At 37.1% G+C, this 23,658-nt stretch overlaps 2 protein-coding genes across 4 annotated transcripts; one reads left to right on the forward strand and one right to left on the reverse strand.

Moving 5' to 3' along the window:
* The first annotated feature begins 120 nt into the window (after positions 1-120).
* epyc (epiphycan) lies at positions 121-17,950 on the forward strand. Of its 2 annotated transcripts, XM_055190758.2 has the most exons (10): positions 121-781; positions 5,245-5,401; positions 12,229-12,409; positions 12,638-12,862; positions 13,127-14,005; positions 14,341-14,436; positions 14,818-14,976; positions 15,454-15,656; positions 16,213-16,308; positions 16,989-17,950. In XM_055190758.2, exons 2-10 carry the CDS (start codon positions 5,252-5,254, stop codon positions 17,157-17,159), a joined length of 2,160 nt encoding a protein of 719 aa, XP_055046733.2. In that variant the 5' UTR covers positions 121-781; positions 5,245-5,251; the 3' UTR covers positions 17,160-17,950. The 2 variants fall into 2 exon arrangements, with proteins under 2 accessions (XP_055046733.2, XP_055046732.2); XM_055190757.2 differs by lacking the exons at positions 12,638-12,862; positions 13,127-14,005; positions 14,341-14,436 and having other exon boundaries at positions 354-781.
* On the reverse strand, positions 17,457-23,476 carry LOC129432369 (uncharacterized). 2 transcript variants are annotated; one of them, XM_055190755.2, is made up of 5 exons: positions 23,331-23,476; positions 22,506-22,654; positions 22,245-22,338; positions 21,990-22,077; positions 17,457-18,922 (listed from the first exon to the last, which is right to left on the reverse strand). In XM_055190755.2, exons 1-5 carry the CDS (start codon positions 23,339-23,341, stop codon positions 18,194-18,196), a joined length of 1,071 nt encoding a protein of 356 aa, XP_055046730.1. In that variant the 5' UTR covers positions 23,342-23,476; the 3' UTR covers positions 17,457-18,193. The 2 variants fall into 2 exon arrangements, with proteins under 2 accessions (XP_055046730.1, XP_055046731.1); XM_055190756.2 differs by having other exon boundaries at positions 23,316-23,469.
* Between the last annotated feature and the right edge of the window lie 182 nt (positions 23,477-23,658).

Here is a 23,658-nt window from a genome sequence, read left to right on the forward strand (position 1 = left end):
TGTAATGCACTACCAATTGAGCCACGTGACTGTGCCAAAAATATGATTTCCGGCAGTGACAAAGATAATAAGCAAGGAATAAGAACTTTAGGCCTGTAAAAACATTTGTAAATCACTTCCTGTAAGTTAGCAGCTCTTCATCTGCACTGTGCTACATCTTTGCCGAGGTTTGAGTTTAGCGCCGAGCTCTGGCACAGAACAGAATGGAGGCCTTTACTTCTTGTCAGTGCTACGCTAACACTGAAGCCTCACAGAGGGCCCATTGTGCGCAGGGCCCCTACATGAAAGCAGAGTATCCCATTCACCTCAGGAAAAGGAAGACAAATATCTCATATTTAAAACTGAATAATTTATCTGTCTCTTCAGGAAGCAAAATAACAAAGACGGTTATTAGAGATTAAAGGATGTTTCGCAGCAGGGGGCCTGTCAGTGTCCAAACTGTGTACCACTAGCATGTTGTCCTTTACTGTGTGTGTGTGTATGAGTATGAGTGTGTGATGCAGTGTGGTATGGGGTGGGCACTGCTGTAGATGGGACCAAAACCCAATCTCTCACTTTTCTCGGTCTCATTTCTTACCTTCACATACACGTACAGGTAGGGTGCAGGGGTCTGGGAGTGCATGCACACATACGTGTCACACACCTTACACACCAATACAAAGGCAGACACATTCGTATCCTCAAAGCTACCGTGAGTGACCGGTTGCCATTAGCCAGGCCCACCGACCCTCTGTCTGTCTGATCTAAAGAAAAGGACCATTTGGGAAAGAAATAGAAAGAGGTAAGCACTTTATATTCTTCTATATCTGCTTATTGTTTTAATTTCCAAGGGTGACTGGCCCTAATGCACAACATCAATGCTAATACACCTGACTGATAGTAATAAGACTTGATGATGTGTGTCTTCCTGTTGCTCAATTGGTAAAGCATTGCATTGGCAATACAAAGGTTGTGGGATTGATCCCCAGGTAACACACATTTTGAAAAATGCACTGTGCGTCAACCAAATGCATAAATGCAAATCCTATACACTATAGGAGGGTCTTGCATTAGGTCTTCTTAATCTTATCGTAACATTGACTTTCATTAACAGCATGTTTATACTACTGTCTAAACATGGTTGGCAATTTACTGTATGTAAATAAATACATGTGCATTCTTTATTTTGGTGTATTTTCCTATTACTTGATTTTCAGGGGTTTGGGAATTGTTTTGGGAAGTTCCTGTATAGGATGGTATTGTTTAGTTTTTGTTTTTTAACAATATTAAAGTGGGTGAAGAATATGTGATTGGAGAAATGATAAATGTTGTGTGCTAAACTCTTGAATTCCCATACATTCATACATTGTCATTTAAATCTGGAGATGGGTGTTATATAGAGTTTTGCTAATATATTGGTATTTTCCCAACGGGATGTAGGATGAGACAATACCGTCTACACTGTAAAAAATTTGCAGCATTTTTGTCAAATCAACACATATTTTTATGTAACTTTAACTTAAGTTAAACAATTTTAACTTGAATTTATAAGTTATGTCAACTGTTTTAAGCCAAAACTTAAAATAGTAGTTTGAATTGACTTACTGTAATAAAAAGTTCTTTCAACTTAAAAAAGTAAGTTAACCGGTTGCCTTAAAAATTTGAGTTAATTTAACGTACAAATATTAGTTGACACAACAATTTTTACACAATTTTACAACTTATTTTTAAATAATTAATAGTTTTAAAGTTTAATTAACTCAAAATTTTAAGGCAACTTACTTTTTTAAATTGAACCAACACATTTTTTACAGTGGGTATAATATAATTTGACCCATTGCAACAAAAGCAAACACTGAAGTCAGACGTAAGCTTTTTTTTGGATTTACAAGTCATTTCAACTTACTATTATTTATCTTGACTAGAGATGAGTTGTTATAACTACAGGTGAGTTGTTATAACTTATAAAATTAAGTTGACTTTTCTCAACTATATTTTATAAGTTGTGACAACTCATCTCTGTTGACATGACTTCTGAGTTGATTGTGCAGCTGTATATTTTCAAACAGGAAGGAATACCCTGAATTTATCGCCCAGGCCCATTTCATTCATCATCAGGATTTGAAATAATCTCTCCAATCTCTCCACTGGACATATTTTTTTGCATTTGAAAATAGATATTTATATTGGACTGACTGGAAGTAGCACTGAATCCTAAATGATATTTGGTAGTATTGGCATCACCACCAGAAAGGAAGAAATTGTAAAATCAATGACCATGTGAAATGCTGAAGGCCAGAGCCAAAAACAACACGGACACACACACACACACACACACACACACACACAGTCACGTGGTTCACACACTGCAAATACTGCCCGGAGTTTGTAAAAGCTGAGCTCTGTGTGCAGTATAGTCCCTCTTTCAGTATTTTCATGCTGAGTTTGACAGTGAAGTCTCAATAAGAGACGCTCTTTCAGGATATTTTTTCGAATCACATATTTAAACTATATAATTTCTATAAAATTTCTATTCGTGATTAACTGGGTGTCATTAATTTTTTGTTTATGATAGTATAGTGTAGCTATTCTCCCTAAATAGCTCTTTGCTTGAAATTATGTGTATGTGTATGTGAGAGAGAGAGAGAGAGAGAGAGAGAGAGAGAGAGAGAGAGAGAGAGAGAGAGAGATACAGACAGATCGTAACTCACTGCCCTGCCGTCCACAGACCTCGGTGGAATTTCGAGCTTGAGTGAGGAGACAGACCCTCATAAAGGGGCTCTGTCAGAGGTCTCACTCTCTTTTTCCTCTCTTTGCCTTGCTTAGCTCTCTCCATCTCACCCTGAGGACCAGAACCTCATTTGAAATCTTCCCATCAACTCGCCACCTCTATTCCTCACTCCAGTCGCTCATCGCTTCCCTATAAGCCCCTTCATATGGCATAATCAGAAAACCCCGCTTGCAAATCCTTATGTTGATAATAAACATGTTTGAACTTTTGAAACGTGAATGTATGATGTTATACATACATGGACATTGTTAGAGAGCGTGCATATATGAAAGTATGAATTCCTTTATATTTGAAATGTAATCCTGTGAGCTTATTTGTGCAAAAAACTTGTCAAACCTACAACTCTATTAGGAAAAAACAGCTGGTTACCAGTATATATACTCTAGTGTTCTGATATTCAGGTGTTGTCATCGTGCTTTCTAGTTGTAACTAAACTTGGAAGTAGACTCTCTTACCTGGGCTGTCAAATGATTAATTGTGATTAATTGCATACAAAAAAAGTTAATATACAGGTGCTGGTCATATAATTAGAAAATCATCAAAAAGTTGATTTATTTCACTAATTACATTCAAAAAGTGAAACTTGTATTTTATATTCATTCATTACACACAGACTGATATATTTCAAATGTTTATTTCTTTTAGTTTTAATGATTATAACCAAGGAAAATCCCAAATCAAATTCAGTATCTTAGAAAATTAAAATATTACTTAAAACCAATATAAATAAAGGATTTTTAGTAGTGCTGGGCAAAGATTAATCGCGATTAATCGCATACAAAATAAAAGTGATTTTTTGCATAATATATGTGCGTGTACTGTGTCTAATTATTGTGTTTATTTAACCACACACACATTCATATATTCATTTCAGAATTGTTTTACTTATATATAATTTTTTTTTAATATAGAATATATAAAAATATAAATAAATATATATAAACATGTAAATGTTTCTTAAATACATATATGAATGTGTGTGTATTTATTTATACATAATAATTACACACAGCACTACTCATACAGTATATTATGCCAAAAATCACTTTTATTTTGTATGCGATTAATCGTGATTAATCTGCAGCACTAATTTTTAGAAATCTTGGCCAACTGAAAAGTATGAGCATGTACAGCACTCAATATTTAGTTAGGCCTCCTTTTGCCTGAATTACTGCAGTAATGTGGCGTGGCATGAAGTCGATCAGTCTGTGGCACAGCTCAGGTGTTATGAAAGCCCAGGTTGCTCTGATAGCGGCCTTCAGCTCTTTTTGCATTGTTGGGTCTGGAATATCGCATCTTCCTCTTCACAATACCCCATAGATTCACTCCAGGGTGCTGTTATCACTATTGCTTGTATACTATTTTCTACCACATCTTTTCCTTCCCTTCGCCTCTCTATTAATGTGCTTTAACACAGAGCTCTGTGAACAGCAAGCCTCATTTACACTGACCTTTTGTGTCTTGCCCTCATTGTGCAAGCTGTCAATAGTCGTCTTTGAGTTCTCAAACCACAGAAATATACCAAAAATCTGCAAATCAACAGTTTCCCTATGGCCACAGAGCTCTGCAGAGACTTTATTTATTGAAGGCGTGCAGGTATCAAACCACAGACGATTTATTGGAGGAATCTCTTGCTCTGTTTTCTGCCTTTTTATCATTTTTTGACGTTCGGAATCAAACAATCTACTTTGACATCTTTAATATGGTGCAGATGTGATGAGTATTTGATAAACCAGAAGCCCATGAATTTCCAGAGATGGTTTGCACCACAGCCAACCTCAGCAGATCTATGTGTTGCCGTGTTGCACGATCCTTAGCTTCCTTCTGAAGATACTCGGGTCAATGAGTTCTGTGCAAAAAACACTGCTTGGGTGTTATGAGAGCCCAGGTTGGTCTGAAAGCGGCCTTCAGCTCTTCTGCATTGTTGGGTCTGGAATATCACATCTTCCTCTTCACAATACCCCATAGATTCACTCCAGGGTGCAGTTATCCCTATTGCTTGTTTACTTTTTTCTACCACATCTTTTCCTTCCCTTCGCCTCTCTATTAATGTGCTTGGACACAGAGCTCTGTGAACAGCAAGCCTCTTTTGCAATGACCTTTTGTGTCTTGCTCTCATTGTGCAAGGTATCTAATGGTCGTCTTGTGTAGCCTACAGATAGGCTGTAGCTCTCCTTCTGGAGATACTCAGGTCAATGAGTTCTGAGCAAAAGGTGTATTTTAAAAGGGTACCACCTCAGCTTTTGTACCTTTAATTCTGAATTATAATATAATGGGAATGTACAAAACAAGATATTTTGATATGCACACAATTGACCGTAGTATTTTCTTTTCTACTATAGAAAGTCAATGGGTTCAGTCAACTTTGTGGTTACCCTTTATTCTGTGTTCAACAGAATAAAGAAACTCATACAGGTTAAGAGCAACAACTTTTGGGTGAACTGTCCCTTTAAGGTGTCTGATTGTGTGCCCAGCAGGACGATGGTAACATTGGTGTGGGGACTTCTGGTTCTGTATGTGGCGGCAGCCTCTCCCACCAGATACGCCCGGCAAGCCGAATTGGACAACTATGATGTGGATTTGAACCGCCATCATGACTTTGACTATTACAATGGAGTCGATGAACCAACGGTGAGAGAAGTATAATCACTAAGATTGTCTTATTGTACACTTAAACAATTCATGCTTTCTCATAAATATCACAGCCAAGTTATTGTGACTCCGGTCTGTTTTTGTTGCTGTAACTTTAAGACATCTATATGTAACTGACCTCTGTCGTGACTGACAAACTTTTCTACTTATCTATCTTGGCGAGTGACCACCAAGTTGCCAAATACTAAACAGCCCTTGAAATTTAAATGTTGCATATTTCCAAAATCACCCATTTTGCATCCAAGTTTCCATAGATATAATGTCCTATCTAAACCCGGAGTATTAACTATAAATACATGTGTCTATTCCCATGGCTCAATATGTAGATCCTGATTCTACCAACATCATGTTTAATTCACGTCAATTCATAACGTGATAAATTGTATACATTGAATTCTTTGTAAGTCGATTTAGTGTAAAGCATTTGCCAAAAGCGTGCAACTGTTAAGCTGTTATTTTCAGCCTGTGTAGATGGCAAATGCACATCAATTGGGTTCTGTCGTGATTGTCATGCAGGAATGCATCACAGCGGTTTTGCTTTAGGGTGTTTGACAGCTTTTCATTTGCTGGGCAGATTGAAGTGTTCCTGAGGATAATAGCATCCAGCTATGTCAGTGTTTCTCTTTTGATTTTCATTTAGAAACATTTTTACCCAGCTGCTGTGCTTTAGGGTCGGTCACCGAGGGCACATGGGCCTATATTTACTCAGCCACTCTGTGGAAGTTCTGATCTCAGATCAGTTTTACTGATGTTGGTCACTTTTCTCACTGATGCATGTTTTTACTGTGAGATAACATGTATTGGTGTATAGGGCATGTTTAGATATTTTAACTGTACTGTAGCTCAGTGGCTCTCAAACTTTTTTGGCGTGCGACCCCCCTTGTGTGCATTGCATCCTTTCGTGTGCCCCCCCCCCCAAAAAAAATGTATGACATAAAACATTAATGTATGACATAAAACATTACAAAACTTAAAATTTGAAATAAACAAAAAATATTAAATTATTTATTAATTATTTAATGTAGTGCTGTTGGCAGTGTTGGGGGTAATGCATTACATGTAACGCGCATTACGTAATTCTGAAGTAACGAGTAAAGTAACGCATTACTTTATAAATGTACACATTAATATTGAGTTACTTTTTTAAAAAAGTAATGCGAGTTACTTTTCAGTTGAATTAATTCAATTTAAAAATAAAATAATGTACTTTATTAAACTGAACATATTAACGTAGAATTACACACTCTGTGCTGGAATAGTTTGAGTCAAAAACGAAGATGGCAGACCAGAGCTTGACATTTGTGCGAACATAAAAAAAACCTGCAAGGCCTGAGAGAGATCAAGCCTCAGCCAAGTAAGAAAAAGTAATGCAACAGTAACTTAAAAAAAGTAAAGAAAGCATTACTTTCCATGAAAAATAACTAAGTAACGCAATTAGTTACTTTTTTGGAGAGTAACTTAATATTGTAATGCATTATTTTTAAAAGTAACTTTCCCCAACACTGGCTGTTGGTTAGTAACCTTATTTTTCTGAAGATTAAATGCACAGAATTTATTATAAATTAATATAAAAATGTCATTAAACTGCACCTAAAAAAAAATCCGTAGAAATTGCAGCTGGGTTGCCGGTAATTTACCGTAGATTTACATTTGTGTTATTTACTGGCAAGAGTTTGTTCAAAGTTAAATGAACAGTAAACATTTACAAGTCTTTGTCTTTACCGAGTAAAAAAAAAAACAGCATCAAGCAAAACATTCTGGGAAACAAAATCTGAAACAAAAACAGAAAAAGGTTGATGATGATTTCTGGTTCCCAGAATGCTTTGCATGAGGCTGTTATTGTATAGTTTTATTCTGTAAAGATAAAGACTTGTTAATATTTAAAATGTATTTAACTTTGAACAAACTCTTGCCAGTAAATAACATAAATGTAAATCTACGGTAAATTACCGGCAACCCAGCTGCAGTAACATTGTAATTTCTATGGAATTTTTTTCCAGTGTGGGCCCCCCCTGGCACCATCTTAGGGCCACTGCTGTAGCCAATTTAAAGGGATAGTTAAACCAAAAAGTGAAATTATGTACTCACCCTCGTGTTGTACTAAACCTGTTTGAGTTTCTTTATTCTGTTGAATGCAAAAGAAAGATATTTTAATAAAAGATGGTAAGCTTCCATAATATTTATTTTACAGAATTTTCATTTTTGGGTAAACTATCCCTTTAACATGCTGTGGCCAATTGCCTTTTTAATATTTAGTTAAGGATCTATTAAATTCTGTAATGGATATAGACTTTCTTAATACCCCAAATAACATTAATATCAGGTGTTTATCAGTCTTTTCTTGTGTTTTGACATCTCCAAGACCCACATAGCATTCAATAAGCACCGATATTTACAGTGAACTGTCTTTATATGACATGAAACATAGTCAAAGTAAATTCACAATGTGCTTTACACAACAAATACCTTTTTTTGGACATATAATCTCCATGATGGACAGACCAGATGTTGGTGAATGTGAGCCGTATTGCCAACTGAATTTTCCACTGGCATAACCTAATGGAAGGGAAAAAAACACTGGCATTTTTTTACTGTACTCAGTTTTGCTTACAAGAAGTTGTAGTCATACTTGTATGTCAAATAATTCCTCTTAGGTAATATAAATTAATGCAACAACTTTTTGGTAGATATGCACATGAGTTATACACTGCAAAATAAATAAATAAATAAATGTCCTACTTTGTTTTTTTTTGTCTTGTTTTCTAATATAAATATCTGAATATTTTAAAAATGAGATACATTTACTACCAAATGGCTTAAGATAATAAGTCTTGTTTTTGGAAATAAAGAGTTTTTTTTTCTTAAAACAAGTCAAAATATCTGCCAGTACCATAAGAAAAATAAACTTCATTCCAGTTTCAATTAATAAACTTAAACTTATTTTAATAAACTTAATTTAACTTTATTTTTCTTACTGCACTGGCAGATATTTTGTTTTAAGTAAAAAACCTCTTGATTTTCATCATTTATTTCGATAACCTGGACTTAATATCTTAAGCCAGTTGCTTACCAAGTTTCAATTTAAGATTTTTTAGATATTTATATTAAAAAACAAGACAAAATACTAAGTAAGACATTCATTTTTTGCAGTGTAGTTATTGTAAAAGAGATAATTTTAACAACTTATTGTTGTTGTTTTTTATATTGTACTGACTTTTTCAAATCTTTGCATGCTTTGTTGAATAAACACGTGCAATCGAATGTAAGTTATGTACCGAAAGAGGAGGTATGAAGGTTTTTTCTGCAGAATCTATAATAAAACACTCCATCGTCTTCAGCTTGGAAAAGGTGGATGAAAACTATGTTTGGCTGGCTCAAGGATGGGTCTGAAGAAGTACCAGGCTGAAGCCAGGAGACTTAACTTAATCCTGATGTGAATGTTATATAGTTAAACCCACAATCAAAACCACGCCTTTGAGTTACAACAGACCTTGAGTAAGCTTTTCATTTAAGCTCTTCAGGAAATTAAATGTTTCATAAATGTGAATGTTGTTGCTTATCTGAGAAGTGCTGTTGGAAAGTTAACCTACTGGTTGGACATCTGTGTATGTATCTTGCAACCGTCTATTAATAGGGTACAGAATGAGGCCTCAAAGGAATAAATAATAATGTACCAAATATTCCCTGCTGGATATTTCATATAAGCGTTACTATATGACTATATGAGATTTTTGCAACCACGTTATGAAAATGAAGGACTTAATGCATAATATTAAATCAAAAATAATAAAAAATGCTTGGATGGGTAATAGCAAAAATGCAAAGCATAATTTAAGCTGGTCCTTTTTTTGCTTAAAAATGTGTGACCCCCATGGACCATAAAACCAATCATAAGTCACACGGGTATATATTTAGCAATAGTCAACAATACATTGCATGGGTCAAAACTGCCAAAAGTCATTGGGATATTAAATAAAGATCATGTTGCATGAAAATATTTTGTGAATTCCTTACCGTTAATATATAAAGAACGTCATTAGTAATATGTCTTGCTAAGGACTTCATTTTGACAACTTTAAAGATTTTCAGATACAGTTGTATCTTGGCCAAATATTGTCATAACAAATCAAACATCAAATGATTTATTCAATTTTCAGATGATATATCATGTAAATCCTCCATGTTTATTACATGTTATTCAAATATTTGTTGTAGTAGTTGTTTTTTAAACTACTTTTAAACAACACATGCTTAGCTACTGTACAGTTCGTTTTTATATTACATATCTAATTTTTCTCACAACAAAACAAAGGCCTATACATTATGTGACTGCACAATGTATACTTTCCATATTTGTGGAAAGTGCCAAAAGGGAAACTTTAAAATGTAGTTTCTTGAGACTGTGAAGAGTCGGTGCATACGCAGTTAGCATGTGCTTGCACATGTAAAAGTGCATGTATGTACCTGTTGTTCATGCCTTTTGCATGTCTCAGTGTAAATGGTTTGTAATATATGTGAAGATTTATCATCACAGAAAGCCTAGCAGAGCGACTCTTTTAGTGCTGCTCTTGATGCGGTATTAACCAATTTTCTTCAAAGGTAGCTTTTTTAGTTAGCATTTAATTTAAATACTTAAAACACTTCAATTTGCAGGACTACAAATCAAAAACGCCAACATATATTAATTTTGTAGCCCTGCAAATAAAGGATTTGTAAATTTCCATGTGTCTGGATTTGGACTGTTCTGCTTTGTTTACAAGGAATCCCATGCGGAAAATATATATATTTTCGAATATAATTTGAAAGATATCGTCCAATTCACGATTTAACATTTCCTTTGATGTGTAAGTGTGTATTAGTACATGTTAAAGATATGCAAAAGGTACAAACCCCAAAGTAAACGATGACGCAAGTTTTTGTTTTCAAAGTAAATCTCTTTTCTTGGACTAGAACAAACACACGGATTGTAGGCAACAGTTTACTTCCTGGGATTGGTGATGTGGACTAGACGGTCATTATCATAATTCCTCCCGCTTCAGACTCTTGTTAGCATTGCATTGTGAGCGAATCTTTCAAACATGGTAAGAAGCATCACATTTACGGCAAAGGTATTCAGGCCAATCACAACGTACAGATTAGCTGGCCAATCAGGGACACAGCGCTTTTTCAAATCTGAGTTTTGTACAAAATCAGTGCGTTTCATGAAGACAGTATATCTGGAACTATATGGAAAAAAATGTGTTTTTAACCATAAACCACGCGAACACATTGTATTATACCAAATACACAAAACAAAGTTGTTTTTTAGCAATGAAATAGGTGGACATTAATTATATTTAAAATTATACACAAAAAGGTCAAAAAATATATTTGCGTTTTACAAAAAAGTATTATTTATCAAAATATATTTTTGGGGAAATTTATTTAAAATTATATTTAAATAAATATATTTTTGGCATCCTGTAAACAATTTAAAACAATCCAAATCCAGACAAATTTTAAAATATAAATAAATAAATATATAAATACATTTATATACATATACATATATTTTTTTTTCATGTCCCATTAGAAGAAAAACTTTGTTACAAACCTGTAAAGATAACAAGGTTGAAAAGGTTGAAATGAAATATATTCTCCACTTCAAAAATATACTTTATAAAATTAAATTGTATTTAGCATATATATAAAATATATTTTTGCCAAGAATATTTTTTTTGCTATATGAAAATTGAAAAACATTTTGAAATATATATTGATATATGACGGTTAAAACTAAATCCAAAAATATATTTAATTAAGCTTTATTTTCTACCAAAAAAATATTTGGGCCACAGAAATGAGTCCAGTTGTTTATTGTTCTGTAGCACCCATAGTAATTCATTTACATACCAAACATGCTATGTGCTATTTTAATATACATCAAACTGTTTAAAATAGCTTCAAATAAAAAATCCTGAAGGAATACGAGTATGAATATAAAAATTGGCAGTGCTAAACACAATCTTCTTGTTCCATTTGTCATTAAACTTGGCAATTTGCCTTCAGTTCTTTACTATCAACACTGTTATCTTCACCCTAAATGGACATGTCACAGCTCAAAAATGGTATTTTTACTTGACAGGGTTTGATTTGGTAGGTCTACCCCCCCCCCCCCTCCTTTTTGTTAGACTCATGAGATTGCGCCTTTAAAGTTCCAGCAGCATTCTGGAAAGAAGTTTCTGTGCGGAAATATGGATTTTCTGCTACCATGTATGTCTTGGTTCCACATGGACCATCCTGGAAAATAGCAGCTACTCAAGAAATGAAACTGAGAATGGTTTCACAGCACCCCTCTCTGGTTTGTAGTGGAATCAAAGACAAAAACGTTGTCATGAATGTATTTAATCTCCCAATCTGTGTGTGCAGTGTAAACTTGTGGCCTATTATCAATGAATGACTGCTTCAGCAATCATCAATATACATGTATGCTAAACCTCGTCTGGCTTCAGGACAATTAACATATGTGAGGAAAAGGATCAACAGGTTTGATACCTGGTAAACTGCTCATTACCATTCAAAATGAATCAACCTACTACACTTCTAGCAAATTCTCAAATGGTTTTCACTACAATCAAATGTGTTAATGTGTCTATATTGACTTAAGATGGCTGCAAAAGCACAGCACAGTCATTATGCAATATTGTATTGCCAGATTGTGAATCAATACGTTTAATCTTTAACAACGGTCTGAAATGGTCTTGTTAGGGTTTAAAAAATGACTGCAGCTAATTTGGAAAGTGTGCTTACCTAAACATGCCTTACAGATTGGCACATTGGACCCTGATGAGGACCCTTCACATAGTGCCTATCCAGAGGAGGAGGAAGAAGAGCGACATCACTGGATAGTTGAACTGGGAGAAGACAAGGAATTACCCGTAACGCCTCTACTTATCCCATCGGGATCTGAACATTCAGGGACTCTAATGGGCCCGAATGCAGAGGGAGGTCTGTACCATGAATGCCCACACATACAACCAAACACACACTGCTAATCATCATTACTAGCCTTGCAACCATTTCGTCATGCTGTTATTCCATTTAACTAGCAACCTGATTGGTTAAATGAGCATTAACCGTTCTTTAACTTTGCTTACATGCATCAATTATCTAGTCCCAATATTGACATGTGTACTTCTAATAACTGTTCTAACACCTAATCTTGTCTTGAACAAGAGGAAGAGCTTCGTCTGACGCCCATTGACATCCTTCAGATTTCGGGTTCTGGTGAAATGAATTCTGGAGCTTCCGGAGACTTGTTTAGGAACAACGCCTCCGGTTCTGGAGAGGTTTTGGGCTCTGGGGCCTCTGGTCACATTTTGAGTTCTGGAGGTTCCGGAGGCTTTGGTTCTGGAGTATCGGGGACTTCTGGTTCAGGCATATTATTGATCTCAGGTGGAGGTCAGTATGCTAGGATTGTATATGCAGCTTCAGTACCCCAACAGATTTTCTCAGAAAATAAATGATTGTCAATACCTATTATACCTTAGTGGGTGAGGGGATTTCTTGAGGGTTTTTAAATCAATTAATCAAAATGACAACTACTCAGTGATGACAGGTTACCAATTTAGTTCCACCAATAGTGTCAGCCTTTCTTTTATGCTGTCATTCACTGTTGAGGGGGCACTGATTTGTTTTTTGCCCCCTCACCTTGTATTTCACAAGAGGAGGAGCTCCTGACGTTTGGAAACCCTCCACAAGAGGCCTCTGGGGATTTTGAAGAGTCTGGGTTTTTTGGGGTGTCTGGAGAGTCTGGGTTCTCTGGGGTTCCCGAGGGGTCTGGAGAGTCTGGGGTCCCTGAAGTGTCTGGCGAGCCTGAGGTCTCTGGGGTGTCTGGAGAGCCTGAGATCTATGTGGTGCCCGAAATGTCTGGAGAGACTGAGATCTCTGGGGTGTCTGGAGAGCCTGAGATCTCTGGGGTGCCCGAAGTGTCTGGAGAGCCTGAGATCTCTGGGGTGCCAGAAGTGTCTGGGGTGCTTGAGATCTCTGGGGTGTCTGGAGAGCCTGAGATCTCTGGGGAGCCAGAAGTGTCTGGGGTGCCTGAGATCTCTGGGGTGTCTGGAGAGACTGAGATCTCTGGGGTGCCTGAGATCTCTGGGTTGCCTGAAGAGTCTGCAGAGCCTGAGATTTCTGGGTTGCCTGAAGAGTCTGGAGAGGCTGAGATCTCTGGGGTGATTGACTTGTCTGGAGAGCCTGAGATCTCTGGGGTGATTGACTTGTCTGGAGAGCCTGAGATCTCTGGGGTACCTGAATTGTCTGGAGAGACTGAGATCTCAGGGGTGCCCGAATTGTCTGGAGAGCCTGAGATCTCTGGGGTACCTGAATTGCCTGTAGAGCCTGAGATCTCTGGGGTACCTGAATTGCCTGTAGAGCCTGAGATCTCTGGGGTGCCTGAATTGTCTGGAGAGCCTGCGGTGTCAGGGGTTCCCGAGGATCCATTGGAGACTGGAGAGTTTGGAAGCCCAGAAGAGTCTGTGGTGACCGAATCCCCAGAAGTCACTATAGAAGTCACTACAGAAATATTCTTTCCAGAACTAGAGGAAGGTCAGTACCATGATCAACACCATGTACCGCCATATTTTTTAAGATGTTGGTTCATATATGTGGTGAAAATCTGGTTGTCTTGGTCATATAATACATTGAAACAGTATCGAACATATTGTTTTACCCATTAATGCTAGGCTTAATGCATTTAATGTCAATTAAACTTCATTTAACTGGCTGATATTGGTTAAATGTGTATTAATTTTCTTTGGTGTGCATTATAACAACAATAATAATGCATTATAACTTCTCAATGTCAATGTTACTCACTGTCTGTCCGATTCCATTGTTCACCCTGTGTTCACTAACACCTTAATGTTGTTATGCCTAACAAGAGGAGGAGATACTCCTAACTACCCCTACCACTCCCCAGGAGGGGACTGGGGGTGAATTTGGGTCAGGGGACTTTGAAATTGACCCATACATACCAGGTCAGTATTTCACTTATACATTTCATTTGTTTTCTCATAATTAGATGTGTTCTGTCTTTTATCTCATCTTATAAAGGGATAGTTTACCCAAAAAAGAAACTTCTGTTATCAAGTTCCTCCAAACCTGTATACATTTCTTTGTTCTGTTGGGCACAAGGGAGGATATTTTGTTTGTAACAAAACAGATCTGGGGCACCATTCACTTCCATTAAAAGAAAAATAATGCTATGGAAGTGAATGGTGCCCCAGATCTGTTACAAATATTTTTCAAAATATCTTCCTTTGTGTTCAGCAGAACAAAGAAATGTATACAGGTTTTGATTATAAATGCTATGCATAATCTATTATGTGTTTAAAATGCTGTGCTGATTTTGTGGTTAGGCATGTCTACCTGTGTGCTGTGTACCTGTCTGGGCGGATCTGTGTACTGTGATGACCTCAGGCTGACCCGCGTTCCTCCACTTCCCAAAGAAACCACTCATTTCTATGCTCGCTACAATAAAATTACCAAGATAAGCAAGTCTGACTTCATCAACCTGAGTATGTGTTTCATCAACGAGACCAACCAACAACTTTATTAGTTAGCAGTTTGTTTAAAGGTGCAGTGTGTAATTTTTACAAGAATCTCTCGACAGAAATGCAAAATAATATACAAAACTACATTATCAGGGGTGTATAAAGACCTTTCATAATGAACCGTTGTCTGTTTATTAACTTAGAACGAGACCTTTTTATCTACACAGAGGGTTCCCTTACATGGAAGTCGCCATTTTGTGCCGCCATTTTTCTACAGAAGCCCTTAACAGACAATTTGTCTCCGACAATGAAATGTTTGTACGGTGGCGGCTATCGTAGCTTTTCTATGTGTTTCAAAAGCGAGGGGTGCGCAGTGGATTAATTCGCAACCTCATCACTAGATGCCGCTAAAATTTACACACTGCACCTTTAAATATTGGAAGTATGCTTTATGAAAACATATGTGATATGATTCTCATTTTTTTCTGTTTTATTACAAAGACAAATTAAAGAAAATCGACTTGACAAACAACGCCATTTCCAAGATTGATGATGATGCTTTCTTCGGCCTCCCTGCTCTGGAGGAGTTGATATTACGGGAGAACAGTATTAGACAGCTTCCAGCTCTGCCACCTTCGATGACGCTTATCGATGCTTGTCACAACCAGCTTGGCAGCACCGGCATCCACAAAGAAGCTTTCAAGGTGAACGAAGCAATAATAGAAAGTTTAAAGGGATAGTTCACCGAAAACTGAAAATTCTGTTATTCATTTACTCACCCCCAAGTTGTTTCAAACCTGTATAACTGTATTTGTTCTGCTAAAGAAAGATATTTCGAAAAATATTCTGGGGCACCATTGACTTTCATAGTATTGGTCGATTCTTACCTACGTCAATGGTGCCCCAGATCTGCTCGGTTACAAACATACTTCAAAAATTCCTTCTCTTTTTGTATTCAGCAGAACAAACCCAAAATTATACAGATTTTAACAACTTGAGGGTCAGGAAATGATGACAAAATTGAAAAATTTTCAGTAAACTATCCCTTTAAGCCTTTCAATGCAGATGTATTCTTGGTAGATTCTTGCATATTGTTGTGCATGCAGGGCTTCAAGACATAATTCAAACTTTACAAAAACAGCACAAAATCCAATTCTAGTGTATATGAGAATTGCAATAGGGCTCATATTATATCTGATGCTAATCTAAATGAAATTATAAGGATTGGCAATTTATAGTCATGTTTTTTTTTATTTTCAGGACATGCCAGGACTACTTTACCTCTACTTGACTGACAACAACATCTATCACATCCCTGTTCCTTTGCCGGACAGTTTGCGCTCCTTGCACCTACAGGTACCTGTACTCCCACCTCACTAGTGCCACCTTGTGGAAATCTACAAAATCTGACAGTTAACTTTTCAGAAGTAATGTTTTTTAAAGAACAGCAGGACGAATAATGATATAGAAAAATAACCTAAAGCAAGCTTCAATTTATTGCAAGCCACTCCATTTAAAGGGATAGTTCACTTTAAAATGAAAAATCTGTCATCATTTACTCATCCTCATGTTGTTTTAAACCTGTATGAATTTCTTTTTTTTTTGATGAACACAAAAGAAGATATTTTGAGAAATAATGGTAAACACACAGCAGATAGTGACCATAGACTTCCATAGTAGGATTAAAAAAATATGATGGAATTTAATGGGTACCATCCACTGTGTGCTTTCCATCATTTATTAAAATATTTTCTTTATTTTTTATCACAATACTTAAAATATTTTTTTCCTACTATATAAGTCAATGGTCACTTTGTGTTTACCGTCATTTCTCAAAGTATCTACTTTTGTGTTCATCAGAAAAAAGAAATTCATACAGGTTTAAAACAACCTGAGGATGAGTAAATGATGACAGAGTTTTCATTTTAAAGTGAACTATCCCTTTAAATGCAAAGCACTTTTTTTGACAAAAAAAATGCATGAGTATGTGACTGTGTGTATGCTATATTTAAAAAAATATCTGTTTTATCATTCAGAACAACAATATCCAGATGATGCACGATGACACTTTCTGCAATCCGCATGATTTAAATTACATCCGCTACGCCCTGGAGGACGTTCGCCTGGACGGTAACCCCATCAACCTCAGCAGAACCCCACAAGCCTACATATGTTTGCCACGTATACCTGTTGGTGCCCTTATTTAAAATGAAACGCACGTATGCACATGCATCTCAGCTCTTCTGTGAGAACTTCTTGTTTTTAAATGTTGGGCTCAAGCAACACTTGGATATGAATGGCTGTCTTTTAAAAGAAGTTGGCATATACATGACTAACACTTTCACAGGAAAACTGGTGGACACTCCCAAGTCTTTACTGCTTGGATATCTACCATCAGATGCATACACAAAATATGAATCATTGTAATCATATCTGAATAAAAACCAGGAGCGTAGCCAAAACCAAGACATTTCAATACAGAAAACCATTCACAACACTCCGGGTCAGTCTTTATTTCTTTATTTATCAAATACTAATGAACCTGAAAATGATGTAAGTAATTTACATATGCAAATATCACCTATTTAACAAACAAAATAAAAAAAACATTTTCGTGTGTGCTGTACTTTGTGCATGTTTGGGGCTGGTTGCAATAGCCAGGTGAAATCTTTAAATATGTTTGTTTTGTAAAATAAAAAAAATTATGAAGTATTGTCAATATCGAATTTAACAAATGTTTATTATGCAAGCATAAACTAATTGAAGAGTAAATTTGACTAATGCAATAAAACAAAGCATTCTAACAATGAATTTGTTGTAAAGTCTGTACTGTAATATAAAATATATAAGAACTGCATAACATGTCAAGTTGTTGTATGTTCATTTAAATGAACACTGTTGTGCGGGCTAATGGGCTTGGTAATGATTTGGGGAGGGTGTAGCGTTGTGTTTTGTATGGAAAAATCACACAATAAAGATTTCTGATGACCTCTCTGAATCAGAGGTGGCTTACAGTTTTCTTGTTACAGTAGCTTGAAACATTCAAAAGGTATTAAACCAACACTGACAGCTTTCAAATTGCATGTTTATAACGTACAGCTACGTATACAATAAACTAAAATAAAAGTGTAGTCATTCACTGTAGGACAACACAATACTTTGGCAAAAAAACAAAAACTATTTTTACAACAAAAAAGGTACAAAATTGATTATGTAAACGGTCCGAACACATGGTTTTGTTTCAGAAGTTTTCGATAAGCTTTTCGAACAGGTTGAGGAATTTCTGTCGTCTCTCCAAGGTTGCAGGCTCCATCACCAAAGGAATAGTGTTGTCAGTTCCCTCCGCATTGTCACTCAAATCCACCGTCTGCTCCTCTCTCCCCGTCCCGCGCTGATGCTCCAAGATGGCTCGCTCTCGCTCAAGCTTAGCCCTTTCTCGGTCTAAAATTGCCCTTTCTTTATCCAGCTGAGCTCGGATGTACTCCACAGACGCCCTGTCCCTCTCCACAGCGGCCTTCTCTCTTTCCAAAGAGGCCCTGTCTCTATCCAACGCCGCAAGTTCTCTCTCCACCCCTGCTCGCTCTCTATCCAGAACCATCTTTTCTCGTTCCAGGACCATCCTCTCGTATTCGATGGCGGCTTTGTCGCTCTCCAGGATGGCTCTTTCGTGCTCCATCTCATCTCTGTCTCGGTCTCTGTCCAGCTCCACTCGGTCTCGCCCCATCTCTTCAGACATGATGTCGTCCTCCTCGACGAACAGCTCGATCTCGCTTCTGTCCGGCTCGCGCGCTCTCTTGCTCCTCCTGCGCGAGGTGCTGTTCGGGCGATACTCGCTGTCGTCGCCCAGAGAGGACGTGTTTAGCGTGACTTCGCTTCCTGCGAGTCTACCCTCCATGGCGTCATCCATCAGCGTGAACCAGGGCCAGTTAGTGGGGTTTACCGTGACACCGGATGGGGGATTCTTCAGGTCCTGAAATGTATACACACATTAATACTTTATATGTTTAAATGTTCATCCCAGCATATATGGTCAAAAATGTATGGTAAAATCCGGTTAATCTATACACACGTTGGGGGATTTGATATCTTCAACATGTTTTTGGACTGTGTGAGGAAACTGGGGTACCCCGAGATACCGAACATCCAAACTCCCGAACAGGGGCTTGAACTGGGGCTGTGCTACCAACTGAGCCACCCCACATTAAAGGTGCAGTGTGTAAATTTTAGCGGCATCTAGTGGTGAGGTTGCGAATTGCAACCAATGGCTCTGGTCACTGCTCACCCCTTGCTTTTGAAATGCATAGAGAAGCTACGATAGCTGCCATTGGACAAACATGTTATTTTCGGAGACAACTTAGTAACAAAAGTTTGTCCATTAAGGACTTCTGTAGAAAAATGGTGGCACAAAATGGCGACTTCCATGTAAGGGGACCCTCGGTTTGTAGATAAAAACGTCTCATTCCAAGGTAATAAAAACATAACGGTTCAATATAAAAGGTGTTTATACACCCCTGATAAGATAGTTTTGCATATTATTGTGCATTTCTGTAAAACGATCCTTCTAAAAATTACACACGGCACCTTTAATATTTTTTATTAAATTAATTTGTGCAATGAACAAAACTCATAGAGGTTGTTAGAAGAATCTCCAAAATCTGGCTGTATCTGACACAAGAACAATGCAGCCTCTGCATGCAGTATACCAAGGTATAAATTCATGCCAAAAGCCGCCTTTTCACTGTACATGACATTTGGAAACGACAGTCAGAGTTCGCCCCCTAGTGGCAGTCTTAATGAAGTTTCAGTTTAATTCTAATGCTGTGTTCAGACCTGCCACGGTAGAGGCCGGCGTCAAGCGCAAGTGATTTCAATGTTAAGTCAATGTAAAGACGCGTTGACGCGTGTCTGGAGGTCTTGCTGAGCAAATGAGGCGTAGGGCAGGGTATCGATTCAGATGTTCCAGATCGATTCAATTTGGATTCACAAGCTATCAAATCGATTCGATTTCGATTCTCGATTCCGATTCTCGGGTCGGTTTTTATACTCTATTCTCCTCAGTGAATATAGATTTAATACAAATACTTTATTAATAAAAAATAACAGTAAACATAAGTTTACAAGTGGGTAATTATAAAAAAGAAATTAAAAGCCACAACACTATCGTCGTCGTCTTGCTTTCGAAATCTAAAATGCTTCCATACCTCTTGATTAACGTTAATCTTACGTTCAATGTTTGTAGGAAAAATATGGGGGGGCGTCGATTCAGCTCTTTGAGAATCGATTCTGAATCGACCACATTTTAAAAAAAAAAACGATTATTCGAAGAAAAAATATTAGCCCAGCCCTAATGAGGCGTTTAGCGTGGCAGACGCGATTCCGCCTCATTTGCGCGTCTAGTTGAAAATTTTGAACTTTGGCGCCGCGCTGCGTTAACCAATCAGGAGCTTGCTCTAGTAGTAACGTGATTACAAGAATCGAGCGGAGTCCAGAAAGCCCCTCCCATGACGCAAATTTCCGCGTGAATGTCTCAATGACTAGAATTTCACGTGAGAATGAAGCGAGTAAACTGTTTAAGCTGCAAACTAGGCGCGGTAGACGCTATTTTGACGCCTCAAATGCGGCTGGTGTGAACCCACAGTAAAACTTTCGTTTTCATTCTAATATTCACCATAGTCGAATAAATAAATGAATGCAAATCAATGAAAAATAAACAGCTATGCATATACGACAAAGACTGCCAATAATTCTTGGAGAGAACATATGGAGACAAGATTAAAATAATAACGTATACATATTAAATTAATAAAGTATTACTTATCAGTAATCAATCGTTTTTGTAAAGATTCAAACGTTACTGATGAAGTTAAATAAGATTATTAATATTTTTCACCTCGCACAGTGTTTTGATAGGAATACACTGAAATACATCACTTCCGGGCGGCGTATCACATGCGGTTTAGTCGCACAAGTTCGAATTTTTTAACGGATCCAAAAACTATGCATCCGCAGATGGTCGTCACCTCACAAAGCCCTTTTGCAACTCTCTATAGGGAATAAATGACTTCCGGTTTATCGACCGTCGTTTGTTGTGTACAGTGGAAAGTCGGCTTAAAGGTGCAGTGTGTGAATTTTAGCAGCATCTAGTGGTGAGGTAGCGAATTGCAACCAACGGCTCAGTCCACTGCTCACCCCTTGCTTTTAAAACACATAGAGAAGCTACGTTAGCCGCGTCCGGAAAAACATGTCATTGTCGGAGACAACTTAGTAAAAAAGTTTGTCCGTTAAGGGCTGTAGAAACATCGTCACAAAATGGCGACTTCCACGTAAGGGGACCCTCTGTGTATGTAGATAAAAACGTCTCATTCTAAGGTAATAAAAGCATAATGATTCATTATAAAAAGGTCTTTATACACCCCTGACAATATAGCTTTGTATATTATTTTGCATTTCTGTCAAGAAATCCTTCTAAAAATTACACACTGCACCTTTAAGGTTTTGCATAAGATCCTGTCTAGTAAGGAACCCCCACATTAGTGAGGGACCATTTTCTTAATACATATATATCCATATTTTGTATAAAGAAACAGTTAAACTTTGTTAGATAAATAGTCATTGTGATATTATAAAGACTTGTTTACAAACTTAAATTATTGGCAATTTACATTTTTGCCTCTCTCTTTTCTCTTACAATATTTGGGGAGCCATTAGAGAACCTTCTGAGGGACCCCTGAGGATTTGAAAACCCCTAGGGGTCTTTATCTGATCAGTATTTTAAGGCTATATAGGTGTTTCCCTTTCTTCTTATGATACCCCACAATGTGTGATCCCCAGGGAACACCTGTAAAAAAGGTGTCATGCTTTGAATAGAAGCATCTGCCAAATGCGTAAATGTAACTGTTTGGAGGTTAGTGAAAAGAATGTAATCAATGTATTAAAATCTGTAAAAAAAATAAGTATGTTTATTATATATATAAGTATTTATAAAATAGTCATTCATAAGATACTTATCACTAGTTACATTAACAAAAAACTCCTACCTTATACTTCATCTTAAGGTTTTCCCATTTCCTCCTTGCCTGGCTGGCAGAAATCTCTCTTTGCAGACCCAGCTCCTTTAAGATGGCCCTAAAGCACAGAGCAGAACGGATGTCAGCTATTTTATATTTTTACTCACACATTGGTGGCATAAATATATGTTGTATACATCTGTATTATTTTGTAAACTTAATGTGAATGTTTTGATAGACGAGTATGCATGTGTAAGTGTGTACTGGGGTGACTGGTTTCATTACCTATAAGCCAGAGTGGATGAATTTCTCTTTCCAGTGAAAAGTGAATCGTTGGACACGCGCAACTTCACGAATCTAACAAATTCTTCATTTGACACTTGAAGCACACACACAAACAAGCATGCATATGTTGATAACGGCAGGACACGTGATTTGCATAAGTATCTGAAATTTACGAGGTGAGCTCAATGCTAAATTGCTCAACAAGGACGGCGAATATTGCTTTAAATGTTTTATTTCGACGTCAAACGACGTACTACTCACTTTTATAAATGAATTCTGCCTGGTCTGGGCCATCTTTAATGTCATCGGAGGGACTCTGTACAGTGTAGAGTTCGTGGTCCATACTTGACTCTGTTACCTTTGAGTCATCAAGTGCGCTACTCATGGCGCTAGGGCACGAGCGAAGGGCACTAGAAGAGAAAATGGAGGGAATCAGTTCTTCGGTTGCGGATTCACGGCGGCCTGAGTGTACATACCGCCACCCAGTGGTCTCCTGTAATATCGCGATGATTTAAATATTTCAGAGGAAGTGGGTTTGTTTAAATATATAATATATAGGAATTTAAATAGAAAGTTACACATTTTGTATCACATTAAAAAAATACGCTCATATGTTGACAAGTCATTATTTTAGGACACAAACTATGGAATAACCCATCTAAGATTCATTGAGACAAAGACAGACATTAAAACTAAGCATAAAACTTTTATTTGAACAGGCATTTAAATAATTATTATTGTGTAATAAATCTATGATTATTTATGAGTTGAGAAATAAAACACATTGATTGGTTAAATTCATTAATAGCCTTGTTGTTCCTGTTTCCTATACTTTTAAAATAATGCCACCCCTTATTACCTAAAGCCCCATAAACATTTAAATCTTTAAAATCGCTATTTAATCACTATCAGCCTCGAAAATCATCCCATTGTGTATAAACTGTCGTGGTCTCAAATCCCTCTATGTCTACTAAATAGGCACCTAGTGTCGAGATGCATTGTCCAACGAATCTCTCGTAAAATGTAACGGTGAATTCGACTACAGAGAGACGTAGCAATCACAATACTCACTAAAACGGGACTCACTGGGCTTTCATTCATTTTACGTTGTCGCTTGTCATCTCGTGTCCCGAAACTGGCTGCACCAAAACTGCTCTCTATGCTGTATTGTAAATGGCGGTGCTGTAATAGAAAAACGCCCTTCGCTGTGGACAATAAGTCGTCGTCATTAATGAGTATTTGTTCGTATATAACACCATTAATTATTCACCTCATTTTACCCATGTTCTAGGTAAATGATGAAATTATTATAAAGTACAGTTTAAGTTTAGTAACAAATAATTTATTTTTCCACATGTCTTTTCAACACAAAGGTGGCAGTAGAGCGCACGGAAGGCAATTTCAAACGTAACTG

Source organism: Misgurnus anguillicaudatus, chromosome 1 (genome assembly GCF_027580225.2).
Source record: "Misgurnus anguillicaudatus chromosome 1, ASM2758022v2, whole genome shotgun sequence".
Taxonomy (NCBI): domain Eukaryota; kingdom Metazoa; phylum Chordata; class Actinopteri; order Cypriniformes; family Cobitidae; genus Misgurnus; species Misgurnus anguillicaudatus.

Coding starts and splice junctions, on each gene's coding strand:
- LOC129432369 (XM_055190755.2), bottom strand. Junction 22,339..22,505: donor GGCAGAATTCATTTATAAAA/GTGAGTAGTACG, acceptor GTGTGCTTCAAG/TGTCAAATGAAGAATTTGTT. Junction 18,923..21,989: donor ACCTTAAGATGAAGTATAAG/GTAGGAGTTTTT, acceptor TATACATTTCAG/GACCTGAAGAATCCCCCATC.
- epyc (XM_055190758.2), top strand. CDS start 5,252: ATGGTAACATTGGTGTGGGGACTTCTGGTTCTGTATGTGGCGGCAGCC. Junction 12,863..13,126: donor ATTATTGATCTCAGGTGGAG/GTCAGTATGCTA, acceptor GTATTTCACAAG/AGGAGGAGCTCCTGACGTTT. Junction 14,437..14,817: donor AATTGACCCATACATACCAG/GTCAGTATTTCA, acceptor TTTTGTGGTTAG/GCATGTCTACCTGTGTGCTG.